This window comes from Nyctereutes procyonoides, unplaced genomic scaffold, assembly GCF_905146905.1.
Source record: "Nyctereutes procyonoides isolate TBG_1078 unplaced genomic scaffold, NYPRO_anot_genome, whole genome shotgun sequence".
In the NCBI taxonomy this organism is placed as follows: Eukaryota; Metazoa; Chordata; class Mammalia; order Carnivora; family Canidae; genus Nyctereutes; species Nyctereutes procyonoides.
The window spans coordinates 57,920,429-57,941,007 of NW_026575140.1; the positions used below are offsets into that span (position 1 = coordinate 57,920,429).

At 55.5% G+C, this 20,579-nt stretch overlaps 3 protein-coding genes across 4 annotated transcripts; 2 read left to right on the forward strand and 1 right to left on the reverse strand.

The window, feature by feature from the left end:
* Nucleotides 1–1,745: 1,745 nt before the first annotated feature.
* On the forward strand, nt 1,746–10,611 carry GP1BA (glycoprotein Ib platelet subunit alpha). The gene has a single exon (XM_055305841.1). It carries the CDS (start codon nt 8,448–8,450, stop codon nt 10,506–10,508), a length of 2,061 nt encoding a protein of 686 aa, XP_055161816.1. The 5' UTR covers nt 1,746–8,447; the 3' UTR covers nt 10,509–10,611.
* A 1,823-nt stretch (nt 10,612–12,434) lies between these two features.
* Nucleotides 12,435–15,235, reverse strand: SLC25A11 (solute carrier family 25 member 11). Its single transcript, XM_055305845.1, has 8 exons — nt 14,976–15,235; nt 14,210–14,362; nt 13,918–14,124; nt 13,660–13,750; nt 13,476–13,566; nt 13,290–13,389; nt 13,157–13,208; nt 12,435–13,036 (listed from the first exon to the last, which is right to left on the reverse strand). Exons 1-8 carry the CDS (start codon nt 15,068–15,070, stop codon nt 12,881–12,883), a joined length of 945 nt encoding a protein of 314 aa, XP_055161820.1. The 5' UTR covers nt 15,071–15,235; the 3' UTR covers nt 12,435–12,880.
* Nucleotides 15,236–15,988: 753 nt separating this feature from the next.
* Nucleotides 15,989–20,163, forward strand: RNF167 (ring finger protein 167). Of its 2 annotated transcripts, none has more exons than XM_055305843.1 (9): nt 15,989–16,224; nt 16,360–16,440; nt 17,704–17,829; nt 17,938–18,025; nt 18,233–18,323; nt 18,526–18,631; nt 18,781–18,874; nt 19,497–19,577; nt 19,661–20,163. In XM_055305843.1, the coding sequence occupies exons 1-9, from the start codon at nt 16,141–16,143 to the stop codon at nt 19,963–19,965; spliced, it is 1,056 nt and encodes a 351-aa protein (XP_055161818.1). In that variant the 5' UTR covers nt 15,989–16,140; the 3' UTR covers nt 19,966–20,163. The 2 variants fall into 2 exon arrangements, with proteins under 2 accessions (XP_055161818.1, XP_055161819.1); XM_055305844.1 differs by lacking the exon at nt 15,989–16,224 and adding an exon at nt 16,996–17,100.
* Nucleotides 20,164–20,579: the final 416 nt, after the last annotated feature.

A 20,579-nucleotide genomic window follows, 5' to 3' on the forward strand; every position in this document is an offset into this window, starting at 1 on the left:
GCTGGCTCCTCTCCCCGCACCGAGCAGGTGTCCCCTGAGGCCCGCAGCCGAGCGGTGTCCCAAGGTCTGCTCGCTGCGGGGTGGAGACGCGGCCACACGCAGCACCACAGCAGCCCTGGTGGCAGGGCTGGGGGAACTTAGGGTGCAGGGACTTGCCCAGTCTAGAGCTTGAAGACCGGCGTCCCTCCTGGGGGTTCCGGAGGAGCTGCAGCCACCGAATCCACTGCGGCGGGGCTGACGGAGGCCCACGGGTAGAGCCCAAGCGACCCCAGGAGACGGCTCCGTGAGCGGCCTTGCTGTGCAAACACCGGGCACAGACATTCCATTCCATCTGATGGCACTCGGCACCGGCCCCATGAAACCCCGTCTCCGATCCTAATGTTATGTTTTAGTCTGGTTCCTCTGCTTACAAGGAAAAGGAACAAATTTAAATCACCTAAAAAAAAGTGTGTGTGTGTTTTTTTTAACCTTCCCGGCAATAATCAATTCAGGCAATTGGGTGCTGCAGTTTACAGGCCAAAGTTTAATTAGGAACAGGGTATTGACATAGCATCAAATACCTCCCCATGAAAGCCCTCCTGAGTGACCAAAGGAAAAACAGGAACTCAATAGTGGAAAAGCTCGGTGGATTCCACCTTAACTGCGTATCAAAGTCAACATCATCAGAAACAGGTCAAATGGACACGAGGTATTTCCTGATACGATTGCCCCAAGAAAGCCACATCACTTCAGTGACAGTTGTGCCAGAGAAACACACCCAATATCCAATCACGGGAAACATCAGGCAGACGGAGGGAAATTCTACATAATTGAGGGACATTCTATGTAATCACTGGACTGTGGTTTTTCAAAAATGTCAAAGTCCGAAAAATAAAGACAGTTTAAGAAACTATAGGAAAGCAGGGGCTCCTTGGGTGGCTCAGCAGTTTTGCGCCTGCCTTTGGCCCAGGGCGCAATCCTGGAGTCCCGGATCGAGTCCCGGGATCGAGTCCCGGGATCGAGTCCTGCGTCGGGCTCCCGGCATGGAGCCTGCTTCTCCCTCTCCTCTGCCCGTGTCTCTGCCTCTCTCTCTCTCTCTCTCTCTCTCTCTCTCTATGTCTCTATGTCTCTCTATGTCATAAATAAATAAAAATAATTTTTTTTAAAAAAAGAAACTATAGGAAAGCAAAGAGCTGTGGTCCCAGGCAGAGGGGGGTAGCCATAAGGGACGTTTTTTTAGATAATTGGCTGAATGGGAATACAAACTCCAGACTAGATGGCAGTAGGGCACCAGTGTTGAGTTTCCCAAAATCAATGATCCCACTGCAGTGAGGTAAGAAAAATGTCTTTGTTGTTAGGAGACACACATGGAAATGGTAGCGGCAAAGGGACATGGTGTCTCCAGTTTCGTGTCAGTTCAGGAAAACTCACTTGAGAAAGGGTGATAAAGCAAATGGGACAAAATGTTAACAAATGGTGCATCTGGGCCAAGTTAATACATAAAATCCACCCTCCTGTGGTACGTTTATCGTCCACTGTGCGACACTGAGAAGTTTGCAATAGAGAGATAGCAAAATCCACCAGGGAGATTTCCGCTTCTGGGAAGATGGAGTGGATGTGCTTTTTCCCTTGTTCAGCCCATAAGTCCAATGAAACCCTAGAATATTCCGTATAAACACGAACCTGGAAATAGGCACAGAAAATAAAATAAAATAAAATAAAATAAATAAAATAATAATAATAATAATAATAATAATAGTGCCTGGGTGGTTCAGTCAGTTGGGTATCTGCCTTTGGCTCAGGTCATGATCCTGGGGTCCTGGGATCAATCCCCAAATCAGGCTCCCTGCTCAGCAGGGTGTCTGCTTCTCCTTCTCCCTCTGGCCCTCCCCCCGCTCATGCTCTCAATCTCTCTCTCTCTGTCTGAAATAAATAAAATCTTAATAATAATAATAAAGCTCCAACAAAAGCCTTCCCTCTCTAGCCAAAGGACCAGGGGAGGGTAGCCTACCATGGCAGAACCTGGGAAATCACCCCTCTGTTCCAGACAAATCCCACAGATACACTGTGGCCGCACCCATACTTGCAAAGGCCAAAGGGTGAGCCTGGATTTCCACCCTCCCCGGGCTTGCAATGAGGCACCCCAACATCCCTGCCAGGGTGGGGTCCCCCTGGGAAGGCTGAGTAGGGGAGCAAGAACTTTCACCCTAGCCAGCTGGTAACCACGGGGGAGCCTGGACTTCCAACCCAGGCAGTCACGAGGCACCGCTTCCCCTCCCCACTGCAGGGCGTCAGGGAGGCCAGGAGGGTCAGGACTGTTGCTCATTTCAGCACTTGGAGGCTGCGGGGACCCCCCCCCCACACAGTAAGAAGCCCCCTGCAGATGTCAACAGAAGCTGAAGGGGGTGCTCAAACTTGTACCTCCACCTGGCAACACGTTTCTTTCCTCAATAGAGTGGTGTCAAAAAATGCCAGCTAAAACAGACTCTCATAGGGATGCCTGGGGGGCTCAACGGTGGAACATCTGCCTTCCACTCAGGGTGTGATCCTGGGATTGAGTCCTGCATTGGGATCCATGCAGGGAGCCTGCTTCTCCCTCTGCCTGTGTCTCTGCCTCTCTCTCTACATCTCTCATGAATAAATAAATAAAATCTTTAAAAAAAGCCCACCAGGGATCCCTGGGTGGCGCAGTGGTTTAGCGCCTGCCTTTGGCCCAGGGCGCGATCCTGGAGACCCGGGATTGAATTCCACGTCGGGCTCCCGGTGCATGGAGCCTGCTTCTCCCTCTGCCTGTGTCTCTGCCTCTCTCTCTCTCTCTCTCTCTCTCTCTCTCTCTCTATCATAAATAAACAAAAAAAATAAAAATAAAAAATAAAAAAATAAAAAAAACCCACCAGACTCCTGTAAAATAATACAATAGTGGCCATGTTTCCACACACACACAAAAAAGAATCATTCATCATACCAAGAACTGCAAAGAGCTCGGAATGAATGACAAGGGTAACCAACAGCTCGTCCAAAGGACAGAGGTTCAGTGAGGACGCCTGGGTAATTATTTTAAGGCAGCCATGATAATAATGCTTTAACAAGGAATTACGGGTATGCATGAAACCCATGCAGACTCAATGTCAGCAAGGGCGCAAAGGATCTAAGGAAGCACTGAAGGGAGAGTGTAAAGCTGAAAGGACGGCTGAAATGAAAGCTCAGGGAGCGAGCCATGCAACACAATGGAGACAACAGAGAAAAGAACCAGTGAGCCGGAAGATACAAGTACAGAAATCACCCATTCCGAACAACAGACAGAAAACAGGCTTAAGGGGGGCAGGGGTTGATGGCGCCAGGGTGGCTCAGTGAGTTAAGCATCCGACTCTTGATTTCAGCTGAGGTCAGGATCTCAGGGTCCTGGGATTGAGCCCTGCAGTGGGCTCCGCACAGTGGGGAGTCTGCTGGAGAGTCTCTCTCTACCCTTCCCCATGCTCATGCATGCTCACGCTCTTTCAAATAAATAAATCTTAAAAAAAAAAATAACCCAAAAATAAACTCCCCCATATAAACACACAACAACCCAGAAATATGACCCAGATATCACAGTCCTAGGCATTTCCCTGGGAAAATGGAGACTGGTGTTCACAGAAACGTCTGTACGCTAATGTTTATGGCAGATTTATTTATAACGGCCAACAACTGGAATCAGCCTGGATGGCCTTCACTTGGTGAATGGTTAAACCATGCTACATCCACACGGTGGAACACCGCCCAGCAATAAAAATAAATGAGCTACCTGTGCACCCTACAAACTATGAAACTGCACAGAAGTGTGCAAAGCGAAAAAAGCCAACTCAGAAAAGTCCTATACTGTGTGATCATGCATAGGTGACCTTCTCGGCATGACAAGACAGCAGAAATGAACAGAGCGGTGGTTGTCGGGGGTAGGAAAGGAGCGTGGGTCTAAAGGAGCCACATAAGGGATCCTTACGGGGAGCACAGAGTCAGTATCCAGGTTGTGATATTGCGTGGTAGGTTTGCAAGATGTTACTAATGGGGGGAACTGGATAAAGGGTACCAGGGTCTCTGTCTTATTTCTTACAACTGCATGTGGGTCTGTAATGATCTCAAAAAAACCTTAATGTTTAAAAATCCACCCGAAATTTTAAAAATACCTTTGCAAACAACTCCACTTAAAAAGAGAGAGAAATGAGAGTGCCTCTGCCTATGTTTCTGCCTCTCTCTGTGTGTCTCTCATGAATAAATAAAATCTTTTTTAAAAATTGAGTGGATTTTGAGTAGACCACCAACTAATGTCTCCTGTACGAACTCTTTGAAAAGGAACCACAGCAAACGGACTGAATTGGGCTCTTTGGATGAGATCAATTCTGCCTAATTTAATGCAACAGAGACTTGCTGGAAAGATATTGGACTCACTGGGTACAAATGAACATGGACAACCCAGGACTGCTCAGGAATCAGGTGGCTCTGGTGGCCTTTGTAGGAGGAACCACTCTATGGCTTTTCCTGAGCACTTTCTCAAAGTGAATGCTGTCCAGGTCTATTTTCTCCTTTCTTGTCAACACATTCACCATTTGAAATCCTAGGCCAAGAATAGTTGCCCGTGATTAGGTTACACCCCTGGGCTAAACTCAGGCCATGACAGGAAGGATCCGACGGAAGGAACTTCCAGAGACATTTGGGTCTCCGAAGTGAGAGGGCAGCGTGCCTACTTCTTGACTCCTATCAAATCTGTACTTGTCTGAGGAAGGGAACCGGGGTCCCCTTATCTGAGAGGAATGGATGCTGGATTTTTTTTAGTTCATATATTATCCTTAGATATTACATGATAATACATGTGAAATAGCACAAAGCAGTACTCAGGTGAAAAGTGTGAATTAAAAGTGGATTTACCTGAAAAGCAAGAAAGATTGAAGTGAACTAAGATTTCAAGTCAAGAAGGTAGGAAGAGGGGTACCTGGGTGGCTCAGTAGATAAAGCGTCTGCCTTTGGGCTCAGGGCATGACCCCAGGGTCCTGGGATCGAGTCCCGCATTGGGCTCCCTGCTCAGCAGGGAGTCTGCTTCTCCCTCTGCCTCTCCCCCTCCTCCCTCTCCCGCTCATTATCTCTCTCTCTCTCAAATGAATAAGTCTTTAAAATTTTTTTTTAAAGATAGGAAGAGAACATGAAAATAAACTCAAAGCATGAAGTTATTAAAAGTGGAAGCAGACATTCACCATCAAAGAGGAAAAAAAAACCCAGCAATTGATTAGTAAAACTAATAAATCTGCTTCTTTGACGAATCCAATAAAATAGACAATCTTTGGCAAGTCCAATGAAAACAGGAGAGACTAGGGAGAAAAAGAGAGAAAGACAAAGAGTGAGATACAAACAAACATTAGTGTTATACTTCCAGATATGGAGATTTAAATAAATGATAGAAGTGTTAAAGTGTTCAAACCTGCAAAAATAAATTTGAATAGCCACACGAGATAGATATTTTATGGGGAGCTGTCAATTACCAAAATTGACTCAAGGAACCTCTCAACAGACCTGAAATTATAGTAGAAACAGGAAAGATATTCCAGAAGCTAAATTCCAAATGGCATCTAGTCCAGATAGTTTTATAGGTGATTTCCACCAACCCTGCATGGAATGGAAAATTCCTGTGATCTCAAACTTTTCTAGAGAATATAAAATTTTCCAACTTGACTTATGAGGCCTGTACAACTCTGATAACAAAATAAAACACACAGAAAAAGACCATGTCCCTCAGAAGAAATCTGCGGGCCACTTCTACTTTCTTAGAGATAAAAAGTTCTACATACAATGTGAGCAAACCAATCTAGAATCATATTAAAAGAATTCATAACAGTCAAGTAGGGTTAACCCCAAGCATTCAAAGATGTGAAATTAGAACAAAAGTTCAGCGCATGAACATAGGGAGAGAGTAAAACATAGGATCGTTTCAGTGGGTTCCAAAGCATGTCTTTTCCATGTCTGCAAAGGCCTTCGGTTTAGGAATGTTTGAAGAAGCCTCCTATTACAGAAGCTGAAACCGCCGGACCTGTTCTCCCACACTCCTTGGCAGCTAGGTCACAGGCCGATGATCAAACCGACACACCCAGAATTGGAATTGGGAGCTGGTAGCCCAAGGGAGCAGAGGCGGTGCAGGATTGTGTCTGTGTGCGGGGCGGTTGTGGTTAACACTGGGTCTCCAGCTCAGCAGCTGGGGCTGTGCAAGACCAGTGGGACCTGGTGTCGGAGCAGGAGCAGAGCTTGGTTCACCACACTGGTTCTGCAGTCTGGGTCTGCTCTGGGTAGCTCCAGGTCTGGTTCTCCAGCCCTTACTGGGAAGTGTGTGGAGCGGCCAATGTACATCCAGCAAATCCCTTTTCATCCTCAATTAGCCGGAACATTTTCTGTTGCTCACGACTAAAAACTGTGATACGAATACAGCAATCGTCAACAGCTCCAGGGGCCCCACTCCACATCACTCTCTGCAACTTCTCCCCACACTTCTTGCAGCTTGATTCCTCATTCCCCCCACCCCCCATGCTTCCAAGTACTTTTTGCCGTGGGCATATCACATATTACATAAATATAAATGGCAAATCTATGGATTAACTGCCTCTGGCCGAAGTGTTAATGGTGGTGAGGTGAGCAGACGGGGCAGACTGGTGTGGCTGTGTGACGCCCTGCTGGGACGTTAGTCATTTGAAGGGCCAGTGGACCAACAGTCATGGTGACAGGCTGTCTGAAATAGGCACCCAACTTGTCAGTCTTGGGAAGTTTGGTTTCAAAGTAATCTCTACACCCAACGTGGGGCTTGAATTCATGCCCCAAGATCAAGAGTCATGCATTCCACACTCCACCAACTGAGCCAGCCAGGCGCCCCAAGTCTTGGGAAGTCTTAAAAGCCTCTCCGACAAGGAAGAAATTTGTGGGCTGGGACTTTCCAGATAAGTAAGGACTGCGTATAAGGGGATAAGGGGGTGAGAAGACAGACCAGGCAGAAGAGAGTATGATCTAAAATGAAAGGTGGTGCGGTAAGAGACAGGGCTGGACAGGTAGGAAAGGAACAGACCATGCAGGACCCTGCAGGCCACGTAAGGGATCTCAGAGCTGTCAGGAGCCACTGATGAGTTCTAAGCAGTAGAAGGATACGAACAGATCTGTGGTTCTAGAAGACCACTCCCACATTTAATGGGGAGATGGGAGGTTGCAGAGTTAGGAGACCGGCCGGGAAGCTGTGGTGGGGAGGCCCTAGAGAACTGGTGTCCTGGACTGGGAATGGTGGCAGCAGGGATGGAAAGAAGTGGATTCTGGAGAGATTAGGAGGTAAAATCAGCAGGACTTGGCAACAGGTTGGATGGGGGATGAAGGATGTTAAGGATGTTAAGGATGGCAGTCATGGATAGGGATTGTTTGCACTGACTGAGCGGCTGGATGGGTGGATGACACAGGAGGGTTAGCTATTTGGAGAGATGACGAGCTTAGCTTTAGACATATTGTCTTAATGCCTGTGGAACACACAAGGAATCCAAAGGGCAGGGGACCCAGCTGTTCGGGTGTCTGGAGAGGGGTCTGGCCTAGAGGTAGATTTGAGTCTCTGGGGTGCGTGGATGGTGGTTGAAAGATGGAAACAAATGAGGATCACGTTGGGTTTTGTGTAGCACAAAAGAAAGGAGAGGGCCAGAGACCAAACTCTGGGGGCAGGCTTGCTTTTCACGAAGGGCAGAGGAAGAGGAATCAACAAACACTGAGAAATAACCAGCCAGAGAAGTAAGAAGAAAATAAGGGGCACAGGGCCCAAGGTGGGAGAGGCCACAGGTATGCGTGCTGCACAAAACAAGCGAAGTTATAATGGAGATGAGTCCAGTGGATGCCGGCGGCAGGGGGGGTGCGGGGAGAACCAGTGATCTTGGCACGAATGCAGCCAGTGGGTTGGAGGGAACCACGGCAGAGAGGGCAAAGGGCAAAGAGGGGTGAGGGTTAAAACTGGCAACTGTGAAGGGGAAGCAAGTGGCAGCCAGAGAAGCTGAGAAGCTGGGACCGGTGGTGGTCGGAGTCTACTCCCGATCTGCCCTGTGCAGCCGGACAGCAGGACAAGAGCCACAGGGAGGGCTGGGGGCAGCAGTGAATGGAGGCGATAAGGGCCTGTGTCCGGCAGGGACGCTACTCCCGGGTCACAGGAGTCCCTATCAGGCTGGCATTTCCTCCCCATCCCCGTTCCCTTCCTGCCCCTGACCAGGCCCTCCCTGGAGCTGGAGGAGAGGACAGTCACACCCTGCGGGAAGCTCTGCACCCTCAGAGGTCTCTCTGTTTGCCGGTAAGCAGAGGTGGGGCAGGGGGGGTGGTGCCAGCACACAGGCAGTGGCGCTGGCCACCAAGGCTGGAAGGCGGGGGGTCAGTGTGGGCAAGGGCTAGCAGCCAGGACCCACAAGGTGCCCACTCAAGCTCCCCCCCCCCCCCAGGTCCTCATGCATCTGCTCCTGTGGTTGCTTCTGCTGGCCCGCCTCTGCCGCCCTCAGTTCATCTGCGAGGTCTCCAAGGTGACCAGCCAGGTGGAGGTGAACTGTGACAACAAGGGGCTGAAGGCACTGCCCCCGGGCCTGCCAGGGGACACGGCCATCCTTCATCTGGCCGAGAACCCCCTGGGTGCCTTCTCCACGGCCCCGCTGGGACCTCTGACCCGGCTGGCCCAGCTGCACCTGCGTCAAAGCCAGCTGACCCAGCTGCAGGTAGATGGGATGCTGCCGCGGCTGGAGACCCTGGACGTGTCCCACAACAGGCTGAAAAGCCTGCCGTCGCTGGGACAGGCCCTGCCAGCACTCACTACCCTGGACGCGTCCTTCAATGAGCTGGTGGCACTGTCCCCTGGCACACTCGATGGCCTGAGCCACCTCCATGAGCTCTACCTGCGCGGCAACAAGCTGAAGACACTACCCCCGAGGCTCCTAGCGCCCACGGCCCAGCTGAGGAAGCTCAATCTGGCCGACAACAGGTTGATTGAGCTGCCCCCGGGGTTCCTGGAGGGGCTCGGGGAACTGGACACCCTCTACCTCCAAGGGAACTGGCTGCGCACCGTACCTAAAGGCTTCTTTGGGGACCTCCTCCTGCCGTTCACTTTCCTCCATGGCAACCCCTGGTCTTGTGACTGTGAGATCCTCTACTTGGCTCGCTGGCTGCGGGACAACAGCAATAACGTCTACTTGTGGAAGGAGGGTGTGGAAGCCAAAGCCACGACGCCTAACGTGGACAGCGTGCGATGTGTCAACTGGAAAAATGTGCCCGTGCGCACCTACCAGGGGAAGGACTGCCCCAGACCCGTGGATGGGGATGACATGGACTACGACGACTATGACGACGAGGACGAGGACCTCCTGGGGGTTGAGGCGCCTGCCACATGGGCTGTGGTCAGCTTCTCTACCCACACCAAAGCCCACACAACCCACTGGGGCCTGCTCTACCCAACATTTGCTTATCCAGACCACCAAATGGCCTACTTGTCTTCCACCCTGGAGTTCACTGAGAAACAGACCATGTTCCCGAGTACCCTGGGGCCCATTATGCCCACCACCACCCCGGAGCCCACCACAACCCCAACCACCCCAGAGCCCACCACACCCCCTACCACCCTGGAGCCCACCACAACCCCAACCACCCCAGAGCCCACCACAACCCCCACCACCCTGGAGCCCACCACAACCCCAATCACCCCAGAGCCCACCATGCCCCCCACCACCCTGGAGCCCACCACAACCTCAACCACTCTGGAGCCCACCACACCCTCCACAACCCCCACCACCCCGGAGCCCGCCACAACCCCCACCACCCCGGAGCCCGCCACAACCCCCACCACCCCAGAGCCCGCCACAACCCCCACCACCCCGGAGCCCACCACAACCCCAACCATCCGGGAGCTCCCAATGCCCCCAACCACCCCAGAGGCCACCATGCCTCCCACCACCTTGGAGCCCACCACAACTCCAACCAGCCCCACCACAACCCTAACTCTCTCCGAATCAACCACCTTCTTAGGCATCCCAGAATTAACCTCACCTTGTACTACTTCAGAATACCCAATAGTCCCCTCCCTTGTCCACCTCCCAGAGGCCCATGAGGTGGCTCGAGGAACTTCAGATAGCTCCAGAAACCATCCTTTGCTCAACCCTGACCTCTGCTGCCTCTTCCCCCTGGGCTTCTATATTTTGGGTCTCCTCTGGCTTCTGTTTGCCTCTGTGGTCCTCATCCTGCTGCTGACCTGGGCCCAGCACGTGAAGCCCCAAGCCCTGGCCATGGCCACACACACCACCCATCTGGAGCTGCAGTGGGGAAAGCAGGTGACTGTGCCCTGGGCCTGGCTGCTCTTTCTTCAAGGGTCATTCCCCACTTTCCGCTCCAGCCTCTTCCTGTGGGTCCGAGCTAACAGCCACGTGGGGCCTCTGATGGCAGGACGGCGGCCCTCTGCCCTGAGCCTGGGTCGTGGGCAGGACCTGCTAGGTACGGTGGGCGTTAGGTACTCCAGCCACAGCCTCTGAGGCGACGGTGGGCAGTTTGGGGACCTTGAGAGGCTGTGATGGGCCCTCCTATCAGGATCTTGCTGGGGGTGGGTGGGCAGGGAGCACAGGATTGGGGGGAGGCCTTAAACACCTTTTCTGGGTCAGAAGCCTCCTCTCCGCATTGCATGCACAACCTCAGTGAAGCAGCATGGGCAGGGGAGCCGGACGGGCCACCCAACAGAGCTCCTTATGCTGCAGGAGGGGTTCACAGACCACTCGGACATCACCATTACCTTGGGGGGGGGGGGCGCTTGAGGGAAAAGCAAATGAAACAGAGCGTGATTCTCACATGCAGGTACCTAAGGGAACTGGGGAAGAGATGCACCAAAACGAGAGCCCTTGTCATCCCTGGGGAGCCCAAGCCTAGGGGTTTTCTTCCTCTTCCTGTTTAGCATTTTCCACCATCATATGTTACTTGTATAATAATTAAAAAAAAAAAGTAACTTAAAAAAGCAAGCTTAGTTTCCTTTGGAGATGAAAAGTGGCCAGGGCCCCTGTGGTCAGGAGTGGGAGCCACAGAAGCTAGCGGCTTGGGGCACCTCCTCTCCTCCAGTGGCGCCCACACACCAGTCCCCTCACAGGCACTAATTCCAGCTCAGAACCCACTGCGACTCCCTGGAACGGTGACTGCTGATGTTATACCTGCCTGTAGCCCTGGTGGGAGCCAAGGTGGGCACCTGCTGACACCTGCAGCCTCCCGCCCTGCCCAGGCAGCGATACAGCCAGGTGTGGCCCTGGTGGGGACAGCCACCTGGCGGGGGTTACCAAGCAGCCTCAGTAGAGCGTCCCGCTCACATGCTGGAACACAGCTAATCGGAAGCCACGTCTCTCCTGCTCCCCTAGGTTCCCCCATTCCTCACAACTCCAAGCGGGGCTGCCCGAACCAACACTTAGGGCCCAGAGAACGGGGATGGAAGCTGAACCCACCTGGCTTGAGGCTCCCTTCTCCAGGTGGCATGAACCTGGCAACTCAAGGGCACCTCTCCTGTTCTGAACCGTCCTGGACACGGGACAAGTCCTGAGCTTGGCAACCAAGGGCTTCCGTGACTTCTATGCCCCCAGCTGACCTCTAGCAACAGGTGGTCCACTATTGGAGCTGCAGCTGTTATAAGCTTTCAGATCACCTGCCACCCCCTCCACACACACCTGGTGTGTTTCCCCCTGGGTCTCCTGCTCCACTCCCCATGCCACCTGCCCCTGGGCCATCTTCCCCTCTGGACTTGAACCTCTTAGGGACACGGCCTGGGCTCCCAGTGTCTCGGAGAGGCCACCCTGGCCCAGGCCAGCACGCACCAAGAGTGGGTAAGAGAGGCAGAGGCGGGAGGGCCCAGCAGGGGCGCCTGGCTGCCCAGCTCGTCTTCTCCTGAGGAGGCTCTGCCAAGGGGACAGTTTCCACCTGCTGCCTGCCTGTCCCCTGGCCTGGCTCAGAAAACTCCGGGCCTCACGTTGTCTAGCCCTCCTTCCAACTGACCTTCTTGTGACCTTTTACGCCCCAGATTATTTAGGCTCCTTGAGGCAGGGCCTGGGAATCACACATCTTCTACTAAAGAAATGGATAGGGCACTCACTTTCCATGAGGTGGGGCTCAAATCCAGTCTCTGGCCACCACCCCCAAGCCCCCACAGGTCAGAGGTCAGCCTTCCTCTCCTCTTCAGGCTTTCCTGGGCACCTTGTGAGATGACCCATGCCTCTGACGTTCTTGGGCAAGTAGCCGGGAAGCTCCACGCGGGGCCGAGTGTGGGTTTTCCTTACCTGTGTGCAGGTGCTGTGCCACTACCACTTACGTAGCCTTCGCACACACCCAGCAAACACCTTTTAAGACTGTGGTACCTGTTCTCTGGACACCTCAGCCGCTCCGTGCAGCCTCCTCCCCTCCCACCCCCACAACTATCCAGATCTGGGGGGTGGTGTCATCAATCCAATTTATTGATCATGTCCTCGGTGAGGTGGAGGAAGGGTCACGTCCTTCCACTGCAGACCTTGACCATCCTGATGGCTTCTACTGTCTCCTGTCCCTTGGCCCTGCCTTGGTTTACCGAGAAGGGGGGGGGTCTCTGCCATCCTACATGCCCTGAAACTAACACCCGAGAGGAGGCCTGGAAACCTGCAGAGTTTCCCAACTTCCCCCCACCCAAGGCACAGCCAGGGGCAGAGAGGTCATGAGGATCAGGACCAGGAGAGCAAGGCGGAGCAGGGATAGGACAGACCCAAGTCCTTTACGGCAGAGGACAGAACCACACTGTGGAGGGAAAATAAATAGAGGGGCCCAGGGTGGCAGAGTCCAGGCCCCCGGGTGAGAGTAGCGGGTAAGCAGAAGCCCCAGCACACCGGCTCCAGGCCCCTTGCCCGCCTCAGCTGCTGAGGAAGAGACGCTTGTAGGCCTTGTTCATCTGCTCCAGGAAGATGAAGGTGAGGACGGTGTGAGGGCCCAGGCGGGCATAGTACGGTGTAAAGCCCTTCCACAGGCTGAAGAAGCCCTCATAGCGGACAACCTTCACCAGCACGTCCTAAACAGGCAGGCAGGCAGGGCGCTGGAGCTAGGATCTGGCTTCTAGGGCTGCATCCCTATACCCATGGCCCTCCCCACCCTCCTGCCCCAGCCCCCGGCCCCGCCTCTGCCTCCTCACCAGCCCATTCTTGTATTCTGGCTTCCCGTCAATCATTCTCATATTCTGGATCCTAAAGAAGAGGACACAGAAGTATGAGAAACATAAAGCAGGTCCTCCCATTCTGCTCCAGGACCAAGCCTGCACAACTCACCGGGTCTTGACGATGTCCACGGGCATGGAGGCAGCAGTGGTGACCAAGCCACTGATCATGCTGGCACAGAAGTGGCACAGGATGTTGTCAGAGAAGTAGCCTGGGGGAGGCGAGGCAGGGGTGACAGTCAGTGTGGAGCTGGCCCGGGGCAAGGCCGGGGGCTGAGGGCCCAGCTCTGGGTCTCACCTGAGTCCAGTAAGAACTGCTTGGATTGGGAGTAGGAGGCGAGCTGGGCTGCATTGACCACAACAGCACGAGCCATGGTAGGGATGCAGCCCTGTTGGGAGCGGGGATGGGGGTGAGGTTGTGGTGTCAGAAACGGCTGAAACCTGCCCCCTCCTGATACCCAGTCTCCATCCCCTTCACTCACCCTCCATAATGTGGGGACTCCCTCCTCCCGGGCGATTCGGATCAGGGCATTAAACACATTTTTGTAGCCACGGCGCTGGTCAGGTGGAAGCCTAGTGGGAAGGTGGGGAGAGGCCAAGCTCAGGATACACCACTCTGCCCCACAGGAGCAAAGAAAGGGAGGTCAGGACACATTAGTGCTCTGCTCCAGACCAAGAAATCCGTTCTGAGTCTAGATTCCAGGGAACAGAGCTAGGGCAGGCTCAGACCTGGAACTCACCGGCCGTCGGCGGTCATGCGGATGAGTGCCACCTCAGCTGGCGTTCCCACAAAGGCACCAGTTGCACCTGCCGTCATGCCAATCAGGGCCTTCAGCAGAAAGCCAGGGGGTGTACCATCAGCCCCCGTCAGGCGCTCAAACAGCACCGTATAGATGCCAAGGCGGGTGGTGGTGTAGGTGGCCTGGCGCAGCAGGCCAGCTGACAGCCTGGGGAGTGAAGGGGTCAGTGCATCAGGCCCAGGTCTGGAGTTGCCAACCCATACCCTACGCCCCCATCTTCTGGCCCCAGTACCCAGTGTAAATGCCCCTCAGCCCTTCTGCCCTCAGGATGCTGGTGAGGGCATGGAAGCTAGTTTTGTACTCTCGTGTCTTGGCTCCCTCTCCGCTCAGCTGCATCCGGTTCTTCACCAGATCCAGCGGTTGCACAAACACCGTAGCTCCCATCCTGGAAGAAGACAGAAGCAGGGTCAAAAGCCAGGTGTCCCTTGACTACCGTCCTATGCCCACTGGAACCTAGCAACGAGATGTCACAAGGTACAGGGCTTGCCACGTGATTAACTAAGTGTTCAGGAGGCTAGTGGCTATGTGTGTAGGTCTCTGCGTGGACCAACAGCCACAGGTCTGAAAAGTCCAGCAGTCCAGCGAGGGCCATATAGTGAAAGTGTTCCACGGAGTTCCAAGGGGGTCAAGTGGTGACCTGAAACTGCCTGCAGTCCAACCCAGAGAGAGGAGAGGGGGCACTCAGGACCTGCGGCTTCGCGCAGTCCGACAGGTACCATGCAATGACCTGGAACCGCACACGATCCGGGAAAGCCAAGCAGCGGGTGCGAAACTCCAGAGAAGGCCGGGGGGCCAAGCAAGGAGGCTGCGAGCAAGGAGGGTGCACGCAGCCCAGCGGGGGCCGTGCATTGGGTGAGAAGTCCTGGCAGCCATCAAGAACCTCGGCAACGCGCTGGGGACCGCGCTGACCCCGTGCCGCACACCCGAATCCCAAGCGGGCCCGACTCCTTGCAACCGGCCCTTCCTCCTCCCTTCCCGGCCCCGGGGCCCGAGCTTACCCTGCCAGGCCCCCAAATAGGAACTTGACGGACTTAGGGGAGGTGCGGGGCTTCCCGTCCACCCCGCCGGCCCCAGGACTCGCCGTCGCCGCCATCGCCGCTCAGTGGCCCTCGGCGCCGGGTCCTGTGCGCGCGCGGCCCCACTCGCGCCCAAGGTGACACCGCGCGCGCAACAGGGCCGAGGGCGCGCGCACGCCCCTCCGGCTCTCGGGTCCAGCTCCAGCTGGAAGCCGGCGCAGGCGCAGGCGCGCGGCGCAAAGGCGGCCGGGAGAAAGGCGGAGCCGGAGGCGGGGCCTCCAGGAGGGGAGCGGGAAGGGGTGTGGCCGGCTCAGGAAGCCAGAGCTTAGACGCAGTTTTCACGGGATTGGACTCGCGGGAAAATAAGAGGGTGTCAGGAGATCTCGCGAGACAGAGTGAGCCTGGGAAGCCAGAGCGAGGTGTGGAGGTTGGCCTGGGTATGGGGTGGGGAAAGAGGGTGTCTCTCGCGATAGCACGCAGCGAGCATTCGGAGGGTGGGAGGGAAAGTGTGGCGAGGACTCTCGCGAGACCGGAAGGTACCGCGGCCGCGGCGGCGGCGGGCCCGGGATGGTGGAGAGGTTTGTAAATCGGACCGCTCCGAGATCCCGGGCGTCAGAGGGGGAACGACTAGGTCGTCTGCTGGGGCTTGGGCGCTCGCTGCATCTGCAGAGGCACTCCCTCCACCCACCCTCCCTCCACTCCCAACCTTTCCTTTGACAGGCCTTTCAGGACCGGAAGTCCTTCCTCTTGAGCGCCCAATGCCGGAGGCGGCCTGACTTTCTTTCCCGGAAGCCCTTTTCCAGCCGCGAGGAAGACAGTTCACCTGCCCGGAAGTCCCGCCTCCCGGGGGTTCCCCACCCTGCCAGAAGTTCTCCTGTCACCTGTGCGGGCTTCCGGGCCCCCTTCCCGGGTTTGTCCCTGCGCCCGCGGAGGATCTGTTTGGTGTCTCCTTCCCTGCTCCACGGGCCGGGCTGGGGACCCCGCTCCCGGACCCAGGGTTCGACCCCCGCGCCCCCATGTAGCTGGGAAGCGGGGCCTGGGGGTGGTCGGACCCCTGGGATTCTGAAGGGGGACGGAGAGGGCGCGGAACCCCGCTTGTGCCGCTGCTGCCGGGACGCGGCGTCCTCGGGATCCCCTCGTCGCTGCCATGCTCCCCGCGGCCTTCCCGCTTCCTGTGGTCGTGGCCGCCGTGCTGTGGGGAGCGTCCCCCGCGCGGGCGCTCATCAGAGCGGTGAGTCTGGGGACCGGTGCGCGGGGAGGGGGCGCCGGGGGCGGGGCTGCAGGGGGGGCGTCCCCCGCGCGGGGAGGGGGCGCCGGAGGGCGGGACTGCAGACTCCTGGCGGAACACGGGCTCTCCTGTCCGCAGACCTCCGACCACAATGCCAGCATGGACTTTGCAGACCTACCAGCTCTCTTTGGGGCTGCCCTGAGCCAGGAGGGACTTCAGGTGATTGCTTTCCTTTTGACCCTTTTCCCTACATCCTCTCTTGTGGGCGGGGAAGGGGATTAGGGCAGCCCTTTGCCCTCGCAGGGGCTTGACGCAGTGTAGGAAGTACAGGTGCAGGAGCGCAGGTAGGATGGAATTCGGAATCTGGTGGGAGAAGACAGTCTGCCCCCCGGAACCGTGAGCCTGGTGGAGGGGCGCTGGAAATAGACTACGATGACAGGTGGGCATGGGGTCAGCAGGATCTCTGGAGCCAGCTCTAGGGTTATATGGTTCTATGACCTCTCTGCAGCCTGGTATGTGTTACTGTAAATAGGGTTGAGGGAGGTTTTCTCGAGGTTATTGTAAGAATCAAGTTATTTTAGTGGTTTTGTAATACTTCAGCATCAAGTCTGTTGTGTTAAAGCAAAAACTCAGTTGGGCCATAGGTGCCCAACTGACTAGTGTAGTTGTTAGCAAGAAGGGTGGTTGGATGATTGAGCAATCGAACGTGGTAGGAAAGAAAGAAACAAAGGAACACTGCCAGTGTGGGAATTTTCAAGGTCTTATTGGCTTTAGTCAACAGTTCGTGAATCGGGCAGCATCCTGTCTAACAGATAGAAAGGAGCTTCGAAGAGCTGTACGGAAATGACAGACTTTTGTAGGCACGAGGTGGCAGGACAAGTAAGTTTATGCTAGTGGTAGAACTGACCGTAGCGAGATGGTCTTCCTGAGAGGGATGGCAAGGATCTGTTGGGCAGCTGACCTCGCGAGATCTGAGCAGGTGATTCCAGATGGGCTGGTTTACAATTCTGTTCTTGGGGGAGGCCGAATCTGTACTTCAGTTAGGTTTTTAAGTCTCAGTTTGGTGCTGTGGGGCTTAGCACAAGTGACTCCGTTTGGGGGCTCTTGCTGTATTCCTAACAGAGGGGAGTGTGTCCTGTAGGAGTGTGTGCTGGGGAGGGGCCCGGGGAACAGAGCCTGCCAGGGAGCGACCCGGCTGAGCAGAGAATTGGCTTACAACATGGGAAACTGAAGGCCGAAGAATCTGAATTAGCTTGGAGTGTGGGACAGGGAGAGGGGTGATGGGGGGTTTGGCCAAGGGCTATCGTTTGAGGCACTTGCATCTTCAGGAGGTGGACTTCTGAGTGGGGCCGGATGCTCCAGGGTGAAGGAGTGAGGGGCAGAGTATGTGCAGTGGGGGGGAGCCAGTATGTTAGGTGGGCCCCTGTGGGGAGTGGAACCTGCGGACATGGAATCCAACTGCTGTTTGTTTCTCTTCCCCAGGGCTTCCTTGTGGAGGCTCACCCAGCCAATGCCTGCAGCCCCATTGCCCCTCCACCCCCAGCCCCGGTCAACGGGTCAGTGTTTATTGCACTGCTTCGAAGATTCGACTGCAACTTTGACCTCAAGGTTGCTGACTATGGAGGGGGAGCTGGGAAGCTGAGGGTGACCTGAGGCACCGGGATGCAGGGAGGCCAGGGCCACAATGGCCCCTCATCTCCTGCCTCGTCTCCCTAGGTCCTGAATGCTCAGAAGGCCGGGTATGGCGCAGCTGTGGTCCACAACGTGAACTCCAACGAGCTTCTGAACATGGTGTGGAATAGTGGTAAGGTGTGGGGGAGCGGGCATCCAGACAGCTGGGATTTCCGTAGAGCTCAGGCTGGGATGGGGCCGGGGATGGAGGTGTGGCTGAGAGCTTGGGGAAAACAAGTCAGTCCTTTGGGTGAGATGGAGCCAAAGAGCTAGTGCCAGGCTTAGCGAAGGAGTTGAGTAGGGGGGTCAGGTCCACAGCGTCATGCCCTGATCCCCGCAGAGGAAATCCAGCAGCAGATCTGGATCCCGTCTGTGTTTATCGGGGAGAGGAGCTCTGAGTACCTGCGTGCCCTGTTTGTCTACGAGAAGGGGTAGGACGGGACCCTCCTTCCCACTCTTCCTTCTTCAGTCCTTCCCAGCCAGCCTGGAGCCCTGGCCACCCAGCCCCAGGCCTTCATCCTCTGCCTCTAGACTTTCCTCCCACCCCACCCCCTGCCCATGGGCCTCATCCAGCACCAGTCACCCTGTCCCTTTGCCTTTCCTGCTCCTCTGATCCTGGCCTTCTTTCCCCAGGGCTCGGGTGCTTCTGGTTCCAGACAATAGCTTCCCTCTGGGGTATTACCTCATCCCCTTCACAGGGATTGTGGGACTGCTCGTTCTGGCCATGGGAGCGGTGATGGTGAGTAGCTCAGAGAGTGATGGGAAGAGCTGAGGCCTTTTAAAGCCAGACTGAATCCATGCATGGGAGGTGGAGGGGGGCAGGGCTCCATACTGGGTTTGCCCAGTTTTGTTCCCTAAATCAGATCTGTCCACACCTCCTTTACCCAGGTAGTTCGTTGTATCCAGCACCGGAAGCGGCTCCAGCGGAATCGACTGTCCAAAGAGCAACTGAAACAGATTCCTACACATGACTATCAGAAGGGTGAGAGATGTGGGGAGAGGCAGGGCCCTTCCCACAGCTCGCCTGGTTCTGAGGGAGTTTTGAGCTCAGGGGACCAGGGGTGAGGATGGCAGAAGGTGTTGGCCTGGGGTGCCAGCTTCCCTCCTCTTCACTCATACACTTGGGGAGGACAGGACAGGAACAGAACAGGGTGAGGAAAGCACGGATGAGTAACAGAATAGTGAGGGGGTGGGAAGCTGGAGAACTGACCTTGCCCCTAAGGGAGGGGGTGAAGAGAGCAGACACATGGAAGGTGGGGAGGAGGTGGTGTGAGAAGGAAGCAGCAGGTGAGGAGGGGAGGGGTGTCCAGGCCCTGGAGCCTCAGTGCCCATATAAGGCCACAGTAGAAACCCTGCCCCCCACTTCCGCTCCTCCCACTCCCTTTCTCCCCACAAGAAACCCACTTCCCTTCTTACCTTTGCTGGTCCCTTCTAACCCCAGATTCTTCATGTCCTATTCTGGCCTCACCCTGCCCATTCTTAGCTCTTCTGTGGGCTCTGTAGGGGCAGCGGGGGGGGGGGGGGGGTACCTGGTATGGTTCAGCTCTCCCAGAGTGATTTGGGGTTCCGGGATGGCTCAGTGAAGGGCTTTTTTTCCTCCCCAGGAGACCAGTATGATGTGTGTGCCATCTGCCTGGATGAGTATGAGGATGGGGACAAGCTGCGAGTACTGCCCTGTTCTCATGGTGAGGCCCTCACTTCCTGCTACCACCGCCGCCACCCCCACCCCTCCACAGGTGCCAGGTGCTTCACCGTGTGCCCCTTGCAGCCTACCACAGCCGCTGTGTGGACCCCTGGCTCACCCAGACCCGGAAGACCTGTCCCATCTGCAAGCAGCCTGTCCACCGGGGCCCAGGGGATGAGGAAGAGGAGGAAGAGACACAGGGGCCAGAGGGTGATGAGGAAGGGGAGCTGAGGGACCAGCCTGCTTCAGAACGGACCCCACTTCTGGGCTCTAGCCCCCCACTTCCGAGTTCCTTTGGCTCCCTAGCTCCTACCGCTCTTGTTTTCCCAGGGTCTTCAACAGATCCCCCTTCCTCCCCTCCATCTTCTTCAGCTGCCATCCTGGTCTAATGTCCCCCCTCATCCCCTCCCCACACCTCCTGTGACCTATTTGCACAGCCCCTGAGCCTCTCCTCTTGTGCTGAGGGACAGGGGACCTTCTGCCCCAGGTTGCTCCTTTATCCAGCCCCATCCTTTTGAGGGGGTTGGGGGTGTAAAGGGCCTGAGGTCTTCACTTACTCAGTAAATAAAACTGTTTTTGTGAACTAAGGAAGGGTGAGATCATTTTCAGGCAGGTGAACTACTTATCTTTTTGGGGAATGTGCACCCCCCCTCCCGCTTTTTGCCACAAAGGGGCAGGGGAGTGCTGGGAGAGAACCTGTAGCCATGGGGACAGCCCTAGCAGGCATATACTGTGACTCAGAGAGGGGGAGCCCCACCCACACAGGGATGACTCAACTGGTCCTGCCTTGCCCGCAGGCCTGGACCCATTCTCTTGTCCAGCTCTTTTCCATTATCTACCAAGACCTAGGGCTGTGCCACCTGACCAGGTGGGCCTCTGGCAGGTGCTGCTTTACCCCCTGGGCAGGACTCAAGAAGCCCAAATGCCTAGACTTTGGAGTGCCCTTGACTCCCTAACCCGCAGCCAAGATAGCGGTGGCAGGTCATGGGAACTGTCCACCCCG

Bases quoted from the DNA above. Each gene is read 5' to 3' on its own strand.
- GP1BA (XM_055305841.1), top strand. From the start codon at position 8,448: ATGCATCTGCTCCTGTGGTTGCTTCTGCTGGCCCGCCTCTGCCGCCCT.
- SLC25A11 (XM_055305845.1), bottom strand. From the start codon at position 15,070: ATGGCGGCGACGGCGAGTCCTGGGGCCGGCGGGGTGGACGGGAAGCCC. The intron at 13,751-13,917 runs GTGAGTTCCAGG...CCTTCCCACTAG, and splicing joins CGCATGACCGCCGACGGCCG to GCTTCCACCTGACCAGCGCC. The intron at 13,390-13,475 runs GTGAGACCCAGA...CGCCTCCCCCAG, and splicing joins GCAGTTCTTACTGGACTCAG to GCTACTTCTCTGACAACATC.
- RNF167 (XM_055305843.1), top strand. From the start codon at position 16,141: ATGCTCCCCGCGGCCTTCCCGCTTCCTGTGGTCGTGGCCGCCGTGCTG. The intron at 18,324-18,525 runs GTAGGACGGGAC...TTCTTTCCCCAG, and splicing joins CTGTTTGTCTACGAGAAGGG to GGCTCGGGTGCTTCTGGTTC. The intron at 19,578-19,660 runs GTGAGGCCCTCA...TGCCCCTTGCAG, and splicing joins AGTACTGCCCTGTTCTCATG to CCTACCACAGCCGCTGTGTG.